We start from the raw sequence: 17,181 nt of genomic DNA, 5'->3' as shown, positions 1-17,181 counted from the left end.
GCATGCATTTTGAATCAAAGCGTTTCCTCCCAGTTCTACATTTCTAATCCTCAGGGTCTTTCTTGTAATACCTTGATCCTCCTCTTGTGTTGATGATGCCTCCCAGATTTGAATCATCACAAATTTCACAGCCATGTTGAGGATGTTTGTGCGAACATAATTAGATCCTGAAGACTGTTGCTTGTAACCTCCTTTCAGATTGCCTGTGAGATATGATCTACCTCTTTCCTTTGACTATAAATGTATATATCCTGACAAACCCGACTTTGGCACCTATGGTAACACCCTGTGTCACAATGTCACTTTTTCCCAGTCACCCCCGCATTACCTGTAATCATTATAGGAACTGTTTTCTTATTCTTCCTACGTAAAGCACCATGCCAAAGTTAATAGAGTTAAAACTTACCAGAGTTGAATGTTATGTGATGGAAATCACCTGTTCCTCTTGTTTGGACTTCATGAGTGCTTCATATTTCGTTTTCATATCAGCTGTCATCGCTCTTGTTTCCATTCTCAAATCTTTTATCTGCCTCCTCTTTGTCACTCTGATCAATTCCTTCCTCTTGCTGAAAATGGAGGCAGAGGATGTGTTTAGTTTGGAAGTCACATTTAGAGGCTGTATCATATCTTTAATCACCATCACATCCTCTGTATACAGTGATTACATGGCTCTCCTTATTCTCCTCTGGTGCAAATGTCTGCAGAAGCTTTTCTGGTATTTGCATAATTATCCAACTTGGCTTGACTTTTGGTATTTCTCAACATTCCAATATATTCTGCTCTTCAAGTTTTCTTTACTGGATAGCCTTTTATTTTTCCAGGTCCTTGTAGGCTTCACTTATTCCTTTTGCTCTTTGCCTTGCAGTCATTAGTTATCTATATTCCCTTCATATATCTTGCATGAGATACAAGCTGATAAACAAAAAGGGCTGGTTGGGTAAGATAGCTGGACTGAGGTGGGGGACTGAAGACCTGGGATATCTTCAAATCAAAGGTACTGACATGGTTAGTAAAGTTTGACTCTTGGAGATCCCAAGCCTTTGTTACTCCTCGTTTTTGTTTAACATTAAATTTAAACTGAAACAATGTGTCATCACTTAATCTGCGGTTATTTTATTTTATTTTTTATGAGTGACTTCTGTAAAGTACATTTTACATGCAGAAACATGACAACATGTTGGTGCAGTGGCTACAGATGAAATTTGTTAGCGTGATGTTCAGGAATAGGCAGCTTCTATTAGGGTTACCAGTATCATTTTTTTAGTATGTTTCTGGAAATCAATGTTTCCCACAAAGAGAATTAAAATATCTGAATCTGAGTGTTTCTTCCTTACCAGTAACAATACAGAGATCACACCAGTATCATGTATTTTCTAATCGCGACAATGCAGAGACCTCGATCAAGACCTCACACAGAGCAATGTACATAGAGCACTGTACCAGTGTTAAAAACTTGAACTCAAGTTGACTGAAGTTAGGGGAAGAAATCCCCACTTTCTTCCATGGACTTGGGTCTGGTCCTCTGATGAACCACAGCGTGATGATGAGATTGAGGTAATTCCACTTCAGGCTCTGTTGTGCTTTGAATAAAACACGAAATGCCTTATGAAGAGCCCATGTCTTACTTGGTCATCCCCCTGAACAGACATTAATTTGGAGGAAGTTTGATCCATAGCAGAACTTTGCTTTCACAGTATGTGCATTAAATTTACTTTAAGAGTCTGTATTTAATTTCAGAATGATTGACTGGGTATCCTGGCCCCTGGGAAAGAACATAGACAAGTGGATCATTGCTCTGCTGAAGGGTTTGGCCGCAGTGAAAAAGTTCAGCATCCTGATTGAAGTTACTCTTTCCAAAATTGAAAAGGTCAGTGGGCTCTTTTAAACATGAACACGAACAACAGACTTCTCCTTGCACCTGAGGTATCTTCTTGCCTTTCAACTGAATGAGGACGAGATGTGACTTGAGATGTATAGAAAAGAGTGTGCTGTCCCAAGGGGTTTTGTGTCCCCTGCATCTTCTGCAGATGCTGCACTGCTGTGTATGGGATGGTGGGCTGATACTATTTTTTGCAGGACTGATGTTCTCCAGAACAATCCAGAGTTATTTAGGTCCTGGTGTGCAGAGGTACTGATATCTTAAAGGTTATAAAATAAAAGAAGCCAAGGATTTTCAAGCCAACCAATCACTTTCCTGCCCAAATTATGGAGCACCTTTGGGAATGTGGCACGCTCTTCTTCAGCTGTGCCTGGATCAGTGCTGGTTGGCACAGGCCTAACACATACCAGTGAGCAGGTTGAAATTGGTCACCACTTCAAAAACGTCTTCCATGCTCTGGTCCTGCCACTCCCTCCTTTGTATAATGGGGATAACAGCAGGCTGAACCTCCAGTGGAAGTCACCATAGAAGTTATCAAGACTATGATTATCAGTATTGGAACACTATCAATAACTTAATTTGTCCCTGTGATCCCCTACATGCAATGAGCAGTGGGAGAGTAGCCAAGTGTCTCTGGCTTTTCTTTATCTTTCCTTTCATTGTTAATGGAGAGGAAAGGGACACAGCCCTTAAAATAATACAAGATTTTTGGAAACTCTCAGAAGTATGGTTGGAAAGGGGTAGAGGACATTGTCAACTTACTCTATTTTCTATAAAGTAGGATAAATATCATTACTTAGCCTTTGAAAAAAGCCTTTGCTTTCTATCTCATTACTTGAAAGACTAGTGACAAAGTTCCAAATATCGCAATAAAACAGAAAAGGCACATTGTAGAAAATCTAGCATCCCTTTGTGCTTGCACGGCCTAGTCCATTGGGAGGTACAGAGATTCAGCAGTGTTACAGAGGTCTGCACCTTGCTGTGCCAGGCATTGAACAAGCCTGAAAGAGGGAGGATAACCCACATGGTATTTTTAGGATGCCCTGAGACCATGCTCTGGACAGGAGATGACTCTGGAGACCTGGCTGCAGGCTTCTCCTGCATGTTGCAGTGCCCTCCTGCCTTCTCATTGACTTTTCTTCTCCCCAACCAGGTCTTCTCCAAGCTGCTGTACCCCATCGTGAGAGAGGGGGCTTTGTCCATCCTGCAGTACATGCTGCTGAGCTTCCAGCACTCCCACGAGGCGTTTCACTTGGTAAGGCTGCGTCCAGCGCTCAGATGAGTGTAACTGTGCCGTGGGGCAACACGGGTGGGAGGGATCCTAAGGTGCTGAGATATTCGGGAATGTTTCCCTCATCTGCTTGATTTCACCAAGTCCATCCACTTGTAGCTTGTCCTGGAAGATGCAGATAGGCTCTGGTAGCTTGTCCTGCAGCCCAAGCAGCTTTTTAGGCACCATGGAGCCAGTCCTGAGATGTGGAGGCAAGTCTTTAGCCTAAAAGGGGTTGGTTGTCATAGGCAGAGCAACCACTCTATATCAGAGAGCGAGGTGGAGAGGAGAAATGAGGCTTTGCTGTCTCCTCTGATGGTTCTTCCCATTTCTCTTGAGGCTCACCAGCTGTGTGGGTCACAGAATCAGAGAATCATAGAATGTCAGAGATTGGAAGGGACCTGGAAAGCTCATCCAGTGCAATCTCCCCGCCGGAGCAGGAACACCCAGATGAGGTTACACAGGAAGGTGTCCAGGCGGGTTTGAATGTCTGCAGAGAAGGAGACTCCACAACCTGCCTGGGCAGCCTGGGCCAGGCTCTGCCACCCTCACTGACAAGAAGTTTCTTCTCAGTTTTAAGTGGAACCTCTTGTGTTCCAGTTTGAACCCATTACCCCTTGTCCTATCATTGGTTGTCACCGAGAAGAGCCTGGCTCCATCCTCGTGACATATTGATAAACATTAATGAGGTCACCGCTCAGTCTCCTCTTCTCCAGCTCCAGAGCCCCAGCTCCCTCAGCCTTTCCTCACACGGGAGATGCTCCACTCCCTTCAGCATCTTTGTTGCCCTGTGCTGGACTCTCTCCAGCAGTTCCCTGTCCTTGTGGAACTGAGGAGCCCAGAACTGGACACAATATTCCAGATGCAGGCTCCTTTTTCTCCTCAGTGTTTCGTCATCTCCAGGGATAAATCACTACAAAGCTGGTTGGGGCTTGGACCTTTTGGATTTGAAATGTGTGTAATGTGTGCATGCTCCACTTTTATTCTGTGGTGATCTACCAGCTGGAGGAGTGATCTCCATGGACAAATGCATCTCCATGGTCGTCTCTTAGCTTCAAAGCCCACCAGTGGAGGATGCTTTTAATGCAGATATATTGGATGGTTTGTCAAGCCACACTAAGGATCTCAGCAGCAGTGGCTGTAGTGCGCTTGCAGATGTTTTAACCTGATGTTTTCAGCCCTGCAGGTGGAAGAGGAGGTTCCCCTCTTCCCTTGCTCTTGCACTTAGACCCCTTGCTTCTTCCAATCATTCTTCCTTGTGCTGAGCCATTTGTATGGTTGTGTGCTGAACTGTGCTGTAAAAGGAGCCCAGGTAATCCTGATCAAGCAGAAAATCCTGATGGTCAGTTGCCACCCCATCCGTGCAGACATCCCAGGCTGGGCTGGACGGGGCTCTGAGCAACCTGATCTGGCGAAGATGTCCCTGCTCATGGCAGGAGTTGGACCAGATGAGTTTTGAAGGTCCCTTCCAACCCACACTATTCTGTGATTCTATGACGGCCCAACTTGGTCTTGGTCTGGGCCAACCACAAACTTGCCATATTGCATTTGCCTGGAGGAATGGAGGAGGTAGAGGGGTGGCCAGGAGCAGGACGGTGAGTGGGGCTATACTGACCCAAGCTGTCTTAGGATGTTGCTTCCTGGACAGGTTTAGAAGATATGGCCCCATATTTGTTCTCACCCTTTCAGCTGAGGTGTGTTAGATGTTGTCACACTGGCTTTGGGGTGTGTTACATGAAGCCTTGGCATTGAGAACATCTCTAAGGGTTCAGGCATTGGAAAACAAGCAATATATTCTTAAACAGCCCTTGCAGCTGCCTGACTGTTGGACTCAGTGGACCCCATCCCACATGTGACTTCAAATTGTCACCAATAGGTGACACCCATTACCATATCTTGAAGTGATGGGTCACCTTTCACAGTAGAATCATAGAATAGTTTGGGTTGGAAGGGACCTTCAGAGCTCATCCAGTGCCACCCCTGCCATGAGCAGGGACATCTTCACCAGCTCAGGTTGCTCAGAGCTCTGTCCAGCCTGGCCTGGGATGTCTCCAGGGATGGTTCATCCACCACCTCTCTGGCCAACCTGGGCCAGGCTCTCACCACCCTCAGGGGCAAAAATTTCTTCCTCATGTCTGGCCTGAATCTCCCTCCTCTAGTTGAAAACCATCACTGCTTGTCCTATCACAACATGCCCTGCTAGAAAGTCTGTCCCATCTGTCTTATTGGCCCCTTTTGAGTCCGGAAAGGCCGCACTAAGGTCTCCCCGGAGCTTCTGTTCTCCAGCTGAACACCCCAGCTCTCTCAGCCTGTCCTCCCAGCAGAGCTGTTCCAGCCTCGCATCATTTCTGTGGCTCCTCTGGCCCCTCTCCAGCAGGTCCATGTGTGCCCTGTGCTGAGGACCCCAGAACTGAACACAATGTTCCAAGACTTGCAGAACACTTCCACTCCATGAATTCTCCACTGTTAAAAGCAAAAAACACTTTTAGCAGTGTTTGAGTTTCCTCTTTTCATTTCCACAGTGATATTTTATGCTTAATGTTGCTGTTGACACTAAGGCACGGCTCTGCTTCTTGCTGCTGTTGCCCCTGGAATGCTGTAATTAAAAACAAGGCTGAAGGCAAAGGCATGCTTGTAATGATTGAACTGATAAAAGCAGTAATGGAAAATTACTCCTATTAATGTTTGATTTTATGCTTTTCGTTAAAGCCCTTACATTTGGCTTTTCACCTAAAGCTCACAGAATAAACAGATAAGGCTGGAAAAAAGCAAAGCTAGCCAACATTTTCAACTGATGTTTTTTCATTCCTCAGCTGGAGACACATTTTAAATGAGCCTGAATTTCTTGAGAAACTCTTCGGTTTCTAAAAATAGGGTCATTCTAACGGATTGTCTTCGTTTGGGTGTCCAAATTTTGAAACACTCCAAAAGCTTTCGTTTGCTCTTGGCTTGAAGTTTTCATCTGCAGCCCAGCAAGCATAAATTTCATCCCCTATTTTTAAAAAACAACAGGGCACAAACCTGTCTTACTTCTTATCTTTTTGTGCTTTCCCTGGCACTTTGGAAGGGTTTTGAGCATTGTTCCCATCACGGCTTGGCAAAATATTGATGTATAAAATGGTACTTGGATTGATTTGCCTCCCCAGCAAAACTTTCCCATTGGAAAGGAAATAGTTAAAATCTCCAGCATTTTGAGGAGAATGAAAGAGAGTGAGAAAGAAGAGAGGAAGAGGAAGGGAGGACCAGGCAGTGGCCAGACTGGGATTCCTGAGACTTTACTCCAGGATTGTTCTGGGGTAAAAATCACATAAAATATAAATATGAAAGAGATTGTGTAAGTACCCAGGGTCGCTCTAGCACATCTGCAGGGCTGGAAATAAGTTATTAATTCTCTGTGCAGCTGCAGGGTCAGCAGAGGGTGCTTGTGAGCAATGTATCATCTGTGTTTGTGTCTGCTTGTTCGTTTTTAAATTTTCTAGATGAAAGCAAAATAACAAATGTGCTGCTCACAGGCCTGTGGCCACCCGTCTGACCATACCAATTCCAATTTAGTTTATACAGTATGAAATATAGCACACCAGGCAACACTCCTCATAGGCTGATTCATCTGTCTTGTAGGTTTGAATCCCTGCACTTGGCAGTCAGCATGTAAAGCTTAAACCACCATAGATGTGCGGTTTAGTAGAGATTGATCTACACAAAGCATGGGGATTGCAACACAGCAAATCAGCCACGCAAACCTGCAGGTGCCATCCAACATGAAATCCTCTAACATCTATTGCATTTGCACTGCTAAAGTCAACAGAATAGTCGATGCTGGGTTCATAGGGTGAAGGATGAAGTCTAGAATAGGCCTGAAGTCAACTCCTGTTGGCTGTCCTTTCTGCACATAATTTGGAGCCATTTTTGAAGCAGTGAATTTTCCTCTTCCAGCTGCTCCCTCACATTCCCAGGCTGGTGGCCTCTCTGAAGAAGGAGGACTCCAACTCTGCCACCAGCTCCCTGGAGCAGCTGGCCGAGCTCATCCACTGCATGTTCTTCCGCTTCTCGGGATTTCCAGATCTCTACGAACCAGTCCTGGAAGCAGTTAAAGTAAGACACGCACCTCTTGGCCATTTTTCTTTATTTTTTTTGATACTGAAACAGCATCTTAGTTTGCAACCTAGCACAGAGGGACTGTCCTACTGGTAGGGATGTCCTAACCTCAACACTTCAAATTCTGGTAGAAGAAAGGATTTACAATTCTGAGTTTGAGCCCCATGTAGACAAGTTGAGGGAAGATACTTCTCTTATAGTGAGCCTGCAGAAGTCCTGACCATGCCTATGGGATTTAGCTATAATTTTAATCTTGAGTACCTCTAAAGGAATAATACTAAGTAGCTAAACACCTATTTGCATGGATGCATGTTCATGAGTTGCCTGAACACCTCTAGCAGAGGAGTTGTGCAGTTGCCCATTACTAATTCTTCACGTGGAAGATAATTCATGACATGGTTCTCTCTTTCCAAGGCTCTTCCTATTCCAAACGAAGACCGGATTAAACATCTCTTGGGACAAAACGCATGGACCTCCCAGAAGAACGAGCTGGCCTGCTTCTACCCACGCCTGGTGTCCAAATCAGAGACAGGAAAGATTGGGTTAATTAACTTGGGGAACACCTGCTACATGAACAGCATCATACAGTCTCTTTTCATGGCTTCAGAGTGAGTTTTTGCTCCCTTGACCCCACTCAAGACTGCTCCAGGGGTTGCTTATCACACTGGTGCTATGTGTCCTGTGCTGATTTTCCATCTTATGGTTTGCATCCCTGCTTTTCTTTTGCAGCTTTCGGCATTCGGTGTTGAATTTAACCGAGGGCAACTCCCAGCCCCTGATGACAAAGCTCCAGTGGCTCTTTGCGTTTTTGGAGCACAGTCAGGTAATTATTTCATGTTCTAGTTATTTGTTTGGACTGTCGGCTGCGGAAAGGCTCGTCTCCAAGTTGCTTCCTGCCGACTCCAACATGCTGATAAGGAGCTGTGGATCTTGGTGGGTTTTTATAACGGGACAAATTTTGTTTATATGGAAAAGACTAATTTTGGGGGTGGAGGAGGCACGCTCCTATCACCCATGAAAGCAAGCTGTGTTCACACCAGACTGCCTGTCTTCAGCCTCTGGTATTCCTGGGTTGGACTGAGATAATAACTAATAATTTTGACGATGAAGTCCATTTGGTAATAGTTTACATATGTGGCCAACTGAAAAGCTTGTTGGTACAAAACAGAGGTTTTTATTTCTTGCTATGCAGCAAGGAAGAAGACTGGAGCAGCTCGCCTGTCCCCTTGCTTCGCAGCAAAACACAAGCAATCTGTCAATATTGCCCCAAAAGTGGTTTTGTTACAAGAAAAATAATAATAAAAAAAACCCTCAGATTCCAGGTGCTTTGAATCCTCAGTATGTGAGGGGAAGCAAAATAAAAATAACACCTTCAAAAAAATTAATTATGAATGCTTTCTTGACAAATAATGAAATTTTATATGAGTGACTCCTGGAGATACTACTAGGTCGTATCTATCTCATCTCTTGAAAATATATCATTCTGTCCCTAGAAAGACATGATTTTGAAAGTCCAGTGAATTTTCCCTTGCAGTGAAACCAGATATCTGGGATCCTTCATTTTCCAAGTCTTGACTGGTAGAACTGGCTTGTTTCATTGTGGTATTATCATAGAATCATTTTTGTTGGAAGAGACCCTCAAGATCATCGAGTCCAACCATTAATCTAACCTGGCTTTGGGAAAAAATAAAGACAACCTGTTAAATTTAATATTTGGTCATAGAACAGTCTAGTTTTTGATGGCAGTTTAGGGTGTCTGCTTCCGTGATGAGCAAATACAGAAGCCTATTTGCTTGTTGAATGGTTTATGGTTAATAGTTTCCTAATAGCCTTCTAGTTATTTTTCTTCATCGGGCTGTTGTTAAAGTCACTTCCTTGCTGAAGACAGGTCTTTTTCCATGTTGATTAGACAGTAGTTTCCTAATGGCAGTGATTACATTATCAGGTAACGCATATTACCTGCTTGCAGTGATCAGAATGACGGGTGGAAGTTTGGAGTTTAGTCTATTCTTAGTCCTTTTTTTTTTAAGAGGGATTTAGTGAGAGAGATTCTGATCAAATTAAATGGAGCATCAAATTAAATTCAGGCTGAATTAAGCAGAAGTCTCTGGGTCAGGAAGGAAGAAATAACATGTGGATATTTTATAGAAGTATATGTAAAATAATGGCTGAAATTCATCCTCACAGTCCAGGCTTGCAGCAAACCAAGATAATATTCCCGTGCACTGCGATTAGCCCTTGTAGGGGAAGAAAAAGGGATGTTATCAGTCACACAAACACACCCTGCTCCCAGTGGAGCAGCCAGAAAGACTCTCCTCTTCCCTCTCCATCCTCCTATGTGAAATGAGAACCAGATCCCCCAAGGATTAAAACCACTTCTCCTTCTTCTGTGTTGCTGCCAGCGACCTGCCATCTCCCCCGAGAGCTTCCTCTCTGCCTCCTGGCCACCCTGGTTCACCCCCGGCGCTCAGCAGGACTGCTCAGAGTATCTCAAGTACTTGCTGGACAGGTATGTGGCAAACACTGTGATTTCGGAGCCTGGTGACAATGACATCCCCAGACCCGACTAATACTTAACGCTGACCCATGTGTGTTGAGGGTTTTGATTGTGGGGTGACAATAAAACCCTGGCTTATGTATTGTTAACCTCCTCTCCCCCTGCTTTTCCCCTTTTGCCCCTCCCTCTCCCCCCTTCCCACTCAGGACAGGCGATCAGGAGGGAAAGAAGAACAGAGAGAAGAGAGTTGGAAAAATTAAAAAGGTTTTACTAATGCTACTAATAAGAATAGAAAAAATAATACAAAATATACAAAACCAATCTTGAAAGTCTCAGCAACTGCAAGGCCAGCACCCAAAGTCCTGGACTGGACTCTGCAGCCAACCGGAGCTGGATTCAGTCTGTCACTAGGCCTCAGTTCACAGGGACGACTAGCAAGGTCCTCTCCTAATGTTGGCCATAAGCAAAAAAAGGAAAAAAGGGAAAGGAAAAGGGATGAGATCCTCGTGATCTCCCACTTTTATATGAAGTATTCACGTGAATGGGATGTTATACATAGTTGGTCAGTTTCTTGGTCACCTGTTTCTCATTGCCCCTCTAGTCAGATGTCCACCCATGCTTATCAATAACTTCACATTCCATTGCTATGTCTACCAAAACATGTTCTCCATATGTAGCTATGTACATATGTCCAAAACATGTTCTCCAGGAAAATGCAGCTAATATGAAGCTTTAGCTCACAGGCAAATTGACTAAAAAAGAAACTTTTTTTTTTTTAACAAAACCAGGACAACGTGCAAATGGAGCAAGTGGCTGAGACCTGGAGGCATTGGGAGAGTTGAGGTTTGGGGTGAAAGATGGTCAGACTGGGCTGGGGCTCCTTGATAAAACTCCATTTGGGCTGGTGTAGGGGTGAGGTCAGAACTTAGTTCAGGTTGAAAATTTCTGCCTTTACTCTGAAGGCAAAGGGAACTGTACCAAGTTTAGAGACTGGCCTGACAAGCCACTTGGCCTCCTCTGTAAAATGTTGATTTTTGCTTTTCTCTTACCTAGAAATCTCAAATCTCTGGTGTTCCAGTGATTCCTCTAGAAGTGGGGGATTAATGGCACATGGAGACCTCAGGTTCCCAAATTCTGCCCAACTCCTCCCCACTTTCCTCCCACAGCACCAGACCCCTAGGCACAGGCAGGTTAACCCAGAGTAACCCCTTGGAGTGAAGAACAGAAACCCCATTTCAGAAACTACCTCTTGGTGTTCTATCAGTGCATAACACAGCATTTTTTCCCCCTGCTAAAGATTACATGAAGAAGAAAAAACTGGAAAAAGGATCTACCAGAAACTCAAGGAATCCAGCTTGATGTCTCAGGCAGTAGAGCATCATTATTTAAACAAGACATTGATTGAGAAGATGTTTGGGGGTAAAATGATGACAAAGATCCGCTGCTTGAAGTGTCTGAATGTATCTTCTCGGGAAGAAGCCTTCACAGACCTGTCCCTGGCTTTTCCTCCATCAGACAGGCACACACGAGGGAGCACATCTGTTTTACCGGTGGAACAAATCAGCTCACAGTTTATTGAGCCTCCTGAAAACCCAAGCCAGCTTACAGGCTCTCCCTGGATCCAGAGGAAGGCTCCCAAGGCTGGAGACCCTGCAGCCCCACCAGTGCTGGTGGAAACATTGGGCCTCCAGGAGACAGGAGAAGCAGCAAATCCCTTAAGGGGTGATGCTGTTGGCATGGATACAGCCAAAGACCCTCTCTCAGCTTTTGGGGAGCAGGCATGTGCTCCCAAGGACTCCAGATCCGTCCCAGATTTAATCAACTATTTTCTATCCCCGGAGAGACTGACAGCAGAGAATAAATACCACTGTGAGAAATGTGCATCCTTACAGGATGCTGAGAAGGTGGCGGAGCTGACGGAGGGTCCACACTACCTCATCCTCACGCTGCTGCGGTTCTCCTTCGACCCACGGACGATGAAGAGGAAGAAGATCTTGGACAACGTCTCCATCCCTGTGGTGCTCAAGCTGCCTGTTCTTGTCACTCCAGAGGAAACCGAGGAGGTTTGCCTGTGTGGGAAGGACAGGGCTGCTCCGGGAAGTGGCTTCATGTCTGTCGTGTATGATCTCTGCAGCGTGGTGGTGCATTCAGGCATCTCCTCTGAGAGCGGCCACTACTACTGCTACTCCAGGGAGTGCACCGACACCGTCCCCCATGGGCAGCCCCAGGATGGCACACCGAAACCAGCCTCCGACAAGCAGCTGGACTTTGAAATCCAGTGGTACCTCTTCAACGACACCAGGGTTTCCTTCTCCTCCTTCGAATCAGTGAGCAACGTCACCTCTTTCTTCCCCAAGGACACTGCCTACGTCCTCTTCTACAGGCAGCGGCCGGGCAGGCAGGGCTGCCTGCTGCACGAGGCTCTGGCCGAAGCCGGCCGCATGCACAGCGAACCCTCCCTCCATAAGGACTTGATGGAAGCCATTTCCAAAGATAACATCCTCTACTTGCAGGTAACTCCCACTGCCGTGCACGGCGGGGTGTGATCCTGCATCTACCCAGCTAATGGGCCACATTCCCACCCATCTGGGCAGCAGCAGGGTCATGTCCTGTGGATAAATCCATGTGTGCAGATACCTACCCGCTCCCTCAAACCAAGTCCCTTTTCCTTTTTAGCAGCCAAGTCTAAAGAGATTGCAGTTTCCTGATGAAACTGGGCATTGAGGTTGGTGCAGGACACTTCATGGTTGTGCTCGGGGTTGACTTGATGTTGCTTGCCCTGGGCAGCTCTGCCTGGAATTTTCTCCTGGGTGCCTGGGAAAGATGGGTGAGATTGGGAATACAGATTTCATTCAGCTAGTGGAGTTCAATGCTTTCCAAACAGCAGCATCCTATAGGATGTAAGCAGCACCCAGGTGAAGTTGGGGGATCCCTTCTCTTCCAGAGATGACATGGAATGGTTGTTTTTTGATTGCTGGCGAGATGCGATCATAGAATCATAAAATCATAGAATAGTTTGGGTTGGAAGGGACCTGCAAAGCTCATCCAGTGCCACCCCTGCCATGAGCAGGGTCATCTTCACCAGCTCAGGTTGCTCAGAGCCCCGTCCAGCCTGGCCTGGGATGTCTCCAGGGATGGTTCATCCACCACCTCTCTGGCCAACCTGGGCCAGGCTCTCACCACCCTCAGGGGCAAAAATTTCTTCCTCATGTCTGGCCTGAATCTCCCCTCCTTTAGTTTAAAACCATCACCCCTTGTACTATCGCAACAGGCCCTGCTAAAAAGTCTGTCCCCATCTTTCCCATAGGCCCCTTTTAAATACGGCATCCCTCCCACCAAGCTCTAGACATGAGCACATGACCCTCTTGCCCTGGTTTAATTTGGAGAAGGCTCCCAGGAGCAACCAAACAGGCTCCTGGCTCCTCGGGGAAGGTGGGAGCATCCCCCCACCCAGGTCATTTAGCTGCAGATATCCTTGTGTTACTTCTCCTCCTTCCTTCTCCCAGGAACAGGAAAAAGAAGCAAGGAACAGAGCCGCCTACATTTCCACCTTGCCGAAATCCCCGCTGTGGTGGAGAGACTTTGACAGGGACAAGGATGATGACAACTCATCAGGTGGCTGCAGCCCGGCAGCAGGCGGGGGTGGATCCGGCTCCTTTCATGGACTCGTCTTCTAGCCAATGGGCTAAACCAGGTAGTCAATGTCCATGTGGCCAACCTGAAGCCAGAGGCTCCTCTTCCTCACCCTGATGACAACGAGCATCTTGGAGGAGGATTTGGGGAACATTTCAATGGAAAAGAACTCAGGGGCTGATTTGGAGGCACCTGGAGGGTCCCACTGCTTCCTATGCACTCGTTCTTCACGCCTTAATGTAATTAAGCTAATGCAGAGATGAGCAGCTGCTGACAGCTCGGAGAAGTGCCCTTTTGCTTCAGCACAGCCATGTCTTGCCTGCTGTGAGCTGTGCCACCAGCCTGGGGAGGGGACAGGGACCGGGATGAAGGCAGACCCAGTGGGGCCTCAGCGATGGAGATGTCCCATGCATGTCCCATCCACAGCCCTTCCCATGGTGCTGAGTCAGTTTTGAGAGGGCCTCTACCTGGTGTTTTTTGGTTTGAGAACCCACCATGACACACTTCTAAAGGTAGAAAAAGGCTGAAAAGGCTGAAAAATGCCAGGCAGCCAACGTGGCGACATTGATCTGGTGGGGTGATGAACTTGGAAGCCTTCTCATTCACAGTGAGCAATGGCAGGTTGACCAGAGGGCTTTTATACAGTATTGAAAAACACCCAAGACCGAGGGGCACAAACCCCTCCACCAAGAGAGACTGACCTGGTCCAGTTGGCGTTTTTTGGGCTCCAGCAAAGCCCCATTGAGTTACTGGTGACCTCTGGATGCTGTTAGTGTATATGGCAGGCCCAGACACACAGCTGTTTTTCCAGGTGAGTCTTTAGGACGCAGTCAACCTCTTTCTGCTGCTGTTGTCTCATGGCTTTCTAGGCTGGATCTGCCCTTTAAAACCTGGGCTTTCCTTTGGGATACCTTGACCTGAGAAGCAAATGACAGAACGCCACTAAACTCACTAGCTATTTTTGTTTTAAGTGCTGATTTGCAAGGAGAGCAGCCCAACCAGATATATCAACCCAATATAAATACATACTGTGTAAACCAATGTATTCTATAAATCAATAAGGGGGCAGGGGCTGATTTTGGCGGCAGGAGGCCAACTCAAGCCCCAGGCTTGTGGTCTACAGGACCACAACTCCTTCCCATGTCCCTCCCCAGCTGTTGTCCCTGCCTGCTCCTCCCTTGTGCCTGTAGTAGAGATTTCTCTAGCTCATGTGGCAGAAATTTGTGCCTTAGGTCCTGGGTGCAGGGCCTAATCCTGACCGTGGGGTAGTGGGGTGGGAATATTGAGTTGCCGTGGAGGAAAAGGCAAAGCACAGAAGATAATGAGAGCAGAAAGCCTGCTAGACAGGACACTTGGGATCAAATCTCTAGTGTATACTATTGTATCATTTTATTGCCTTTCCAATATATAAATAAAGGAAATTAATTACTTCAACAGAGAGGTTTTCTGTCTTGTTGCAATACTCATAGCTATCAGGCCGATGGGTCAAAAAAGAGATAGGGAAGCTGGTGGGAGACAAACATCCAACCTCATGTACGCGGGACAACCCTGCAGAGTGATGGCTTGGAAAAGGGGAGCAGGCAGAGGCGGGATGGGGTGGCCTCCAAATGCAGATCACAATCCTGTTAGTGGGGTTTTGTAGATGAGCGCTGGAGTGTGTTGGTTGTATTTAAGTCAGCTAGACTTCAAGGGGTGCCAAGAGGAAATAAATACAGACCCAAAGCTGGAGTTACACAAAAAGTACAGTGGTTCCTGGTATTATTAATAGACTTTAATGAACCTCTTGTCCAAAGAGGTTGCCAAAAGCTTTCCTGTTGCTGTTGTGTCAGCTCCTTGCTTTGTGCTGGGGTGTTACCTTGAGGCATTTTCTGGGCCTCGTACTGGAAGGTGTTTGTACAGGAGAGTGTCTCTGACTTGATGAGATGCTTATCTAAATAATCAAGGCAGATAATCAATCCAACATGGAAGATGAAGAGACTGTATCATAGCTACGTTCTTCCCTGAGTATGTCTTGTTTTTTCCCCAGGATTTTCTTAGATAAGAAGAGGCAAACTGCCCACAGTGCTCAGCACGGGTGGCAGCCTGGATAGTTTCAACGGTGTAATGACGTGGTCTGGTTTAGTCCCGGTTCATTTCATACAATACATTGGACTAATCTTTTGGACTCAGCCCTGAAGCGCTCTTTTCATAGCATTATCTACAGCTGCTCCACGATCCTATCCCCCAGATAATTACTATATATATGTATATAGTATAACTATGTATTTATATCCATATATATTACAATATACACACATATATACAATTATCAGACAAATATATATGTAAGATATTAGTAATACACTGTTAATATTACAAAATCATAAAACTATAGGATGGTTTGGGTTGGAAAGGACCTTTAAAGATCATCTAGTTCCAACCCCCTGCCATGGGCAGGGACACCTTCCACTAGACCAGGTTGCTCAAACTCCCATCCAATCTGGCCTTGAACACTCCCAAGGATGGGGCATCCACAGCTTCTCTGGGCAGCCTGTTCCAGTGCCTCACCACCCTCATGGGAAAGAATTCCTTCTTTATGCCCAGTCTAAACTTATCTCCTTTCAGTTTAAAACTGTTGTCCCTTGTCCCATCCTTACAAGTCTTGGTAAAAAGTCTCTCCCTATCTTTCTCATAAACCCCCTTTATATATATTGAAAGGCCACAATAAGTTCTTCCCGTAGCTTCTTCAGCTGAAGAGCCCAACTCTCTCAGCCTGTCCTCCCAGCAGAGCTGTTCCAGCCTCGCATCATTTCTGTGGCTCCTCTGGCCCCTCTCCAGCAGGTCCATGTGTGTCCTGTGCTGAGGACCCAGAGCTGGACCAGCACTGCAGGGGGGTCTCACCAGAGCGGAGCAGAGGGGCAGAATCCCCTCCCTCCACCTGCTGCTCCCGCTGCTGGGGATGCAGCCCAGGACAAGGGTGGATTTCTGGACTGCAAGCGCACGTTGCTGGCTCATGTCCTGTCTTTCACCCCCCCAGCACCCCTCTAGTCCTTCTCCACAGGGCCGCTCTCCATCCCTCCATCCCAAGCCTGGATTGATACCGGAGGTTGATCCAATCCATGTGCTGGACCTTGCACTTGGCCTTGTTGAACTTCATGAGATTCACTTGAACCCACTCCTCAAGCCTGTCAAGGTCTCTCTGGATGGTAGTTCTCTCTGTAGAGTATCAACCACACCACTCAGCTTGGTGGTGTCTGCAAATGGTCACCAATGAGGATATTAAATAGTATTGGTCCCAGAATGGGCCCTTGGGAGACACCACTCATTACTGGTTTCCCCTTGGACACTGAGCTGTTGATGGTAATTCTTTCGATGCAGCCATCCTGCCAATTCCTCGTTCATCTAACGATCCATCCATCAAACCAATTTAGAAAAATGTTATGGGGGACCATATCAAAGGCTTTACAGAAATCTAGTATAGCAGTACGTATCTATGGTATCTGTGCTATACCAATTATAGTATATGCTATATTAGTATTAGTGTTAGTAATAACAGTAATATTTGTATATGGTATATTAGTAAAGTCTATGCTACAGTATAACCGATAATATTGCCCGTAGAGTCACACATGCCTCTGGCCAAGGAGAGCTTGCAGTAGGGTCCTCAGCTCCAGGTTTGGGATCCCAGATGTGCTGCAGGAGTGAGACGATGCTACTTTTGTCTAAAAAGCGGGATCCAGAGGCTGTGCTGTGGGGAGGTGTATTTCCTCAGGCATCTATATAATTTTTATTTAATTAGATATAAGTGTCTTGAAGTGGGGCAAGGGT

At 46.2% G+C, this 17,181-nt stretch overlaps 1 protein-coding gene across 1 annotated transcript in view; it reads left to right on the top strand.

Annotated features, from left to right (window-relative positions):
- The window catches only part of USP35 (ubiquitin specific peptidase 35), a 30,321-nt gene extending 16,696 nt beyond the window's left edge, over positions 1–13,625 (top strand). Inside the window, exons 4-11 of the mRNA XM_082048396.1 lie at positions 1,738–1,867; positions 3,033–3,134; positions 7,083–7,241; positions 7,659–7,852; positions 7,974–8,067; positions 9,647–9,753; positions 11,039–12,254; positions 13,248–13,625. Coding sequence (XP_081904522.1) covers positions 1,738–1,867; positions 3,033–3,134; positions 7,083–7,241; positions 7,659–7,852; positions 7,974–8,067; positions 9,647–9,753; positions 11,039–12,254; positions 13,248–13,418 — 2,173 coding nt within the window. The 3' untranslated portion in view covers positions 13,419–13,625. The remainder of the gene's footprint in view (positions 1–1,737; positions 1,868–3,032; positions 3,135–7,082; positions 7,242–7,658; positions 7,853–7,973; positions 8,068–9,646; positions 9,754–11,038; positions 12,255–13,247) is intronic.
- The last annotated feature ends 3,556 nt before the right edge of the window (positions 13,626–17,181 follow it).

Source organism: Streptopelia decaocto (assembly GCF_964273445.1).
Source record: "Streptopelia decaocto genome assembly, chromosome: 1".
Classification (NCBI taxonomy): domain Eukaryota; kingdom Metazoa; phylum Chordata; class Aves; order Columbiformes; family Columbidae; genus Streptopelia; species Streptopelia decaocto.
The sequence above is the reverse complement of the archived record's forward strand: the minus strand, read 5'-3'. Positions and strand labels throughout refer to the sequence as shown.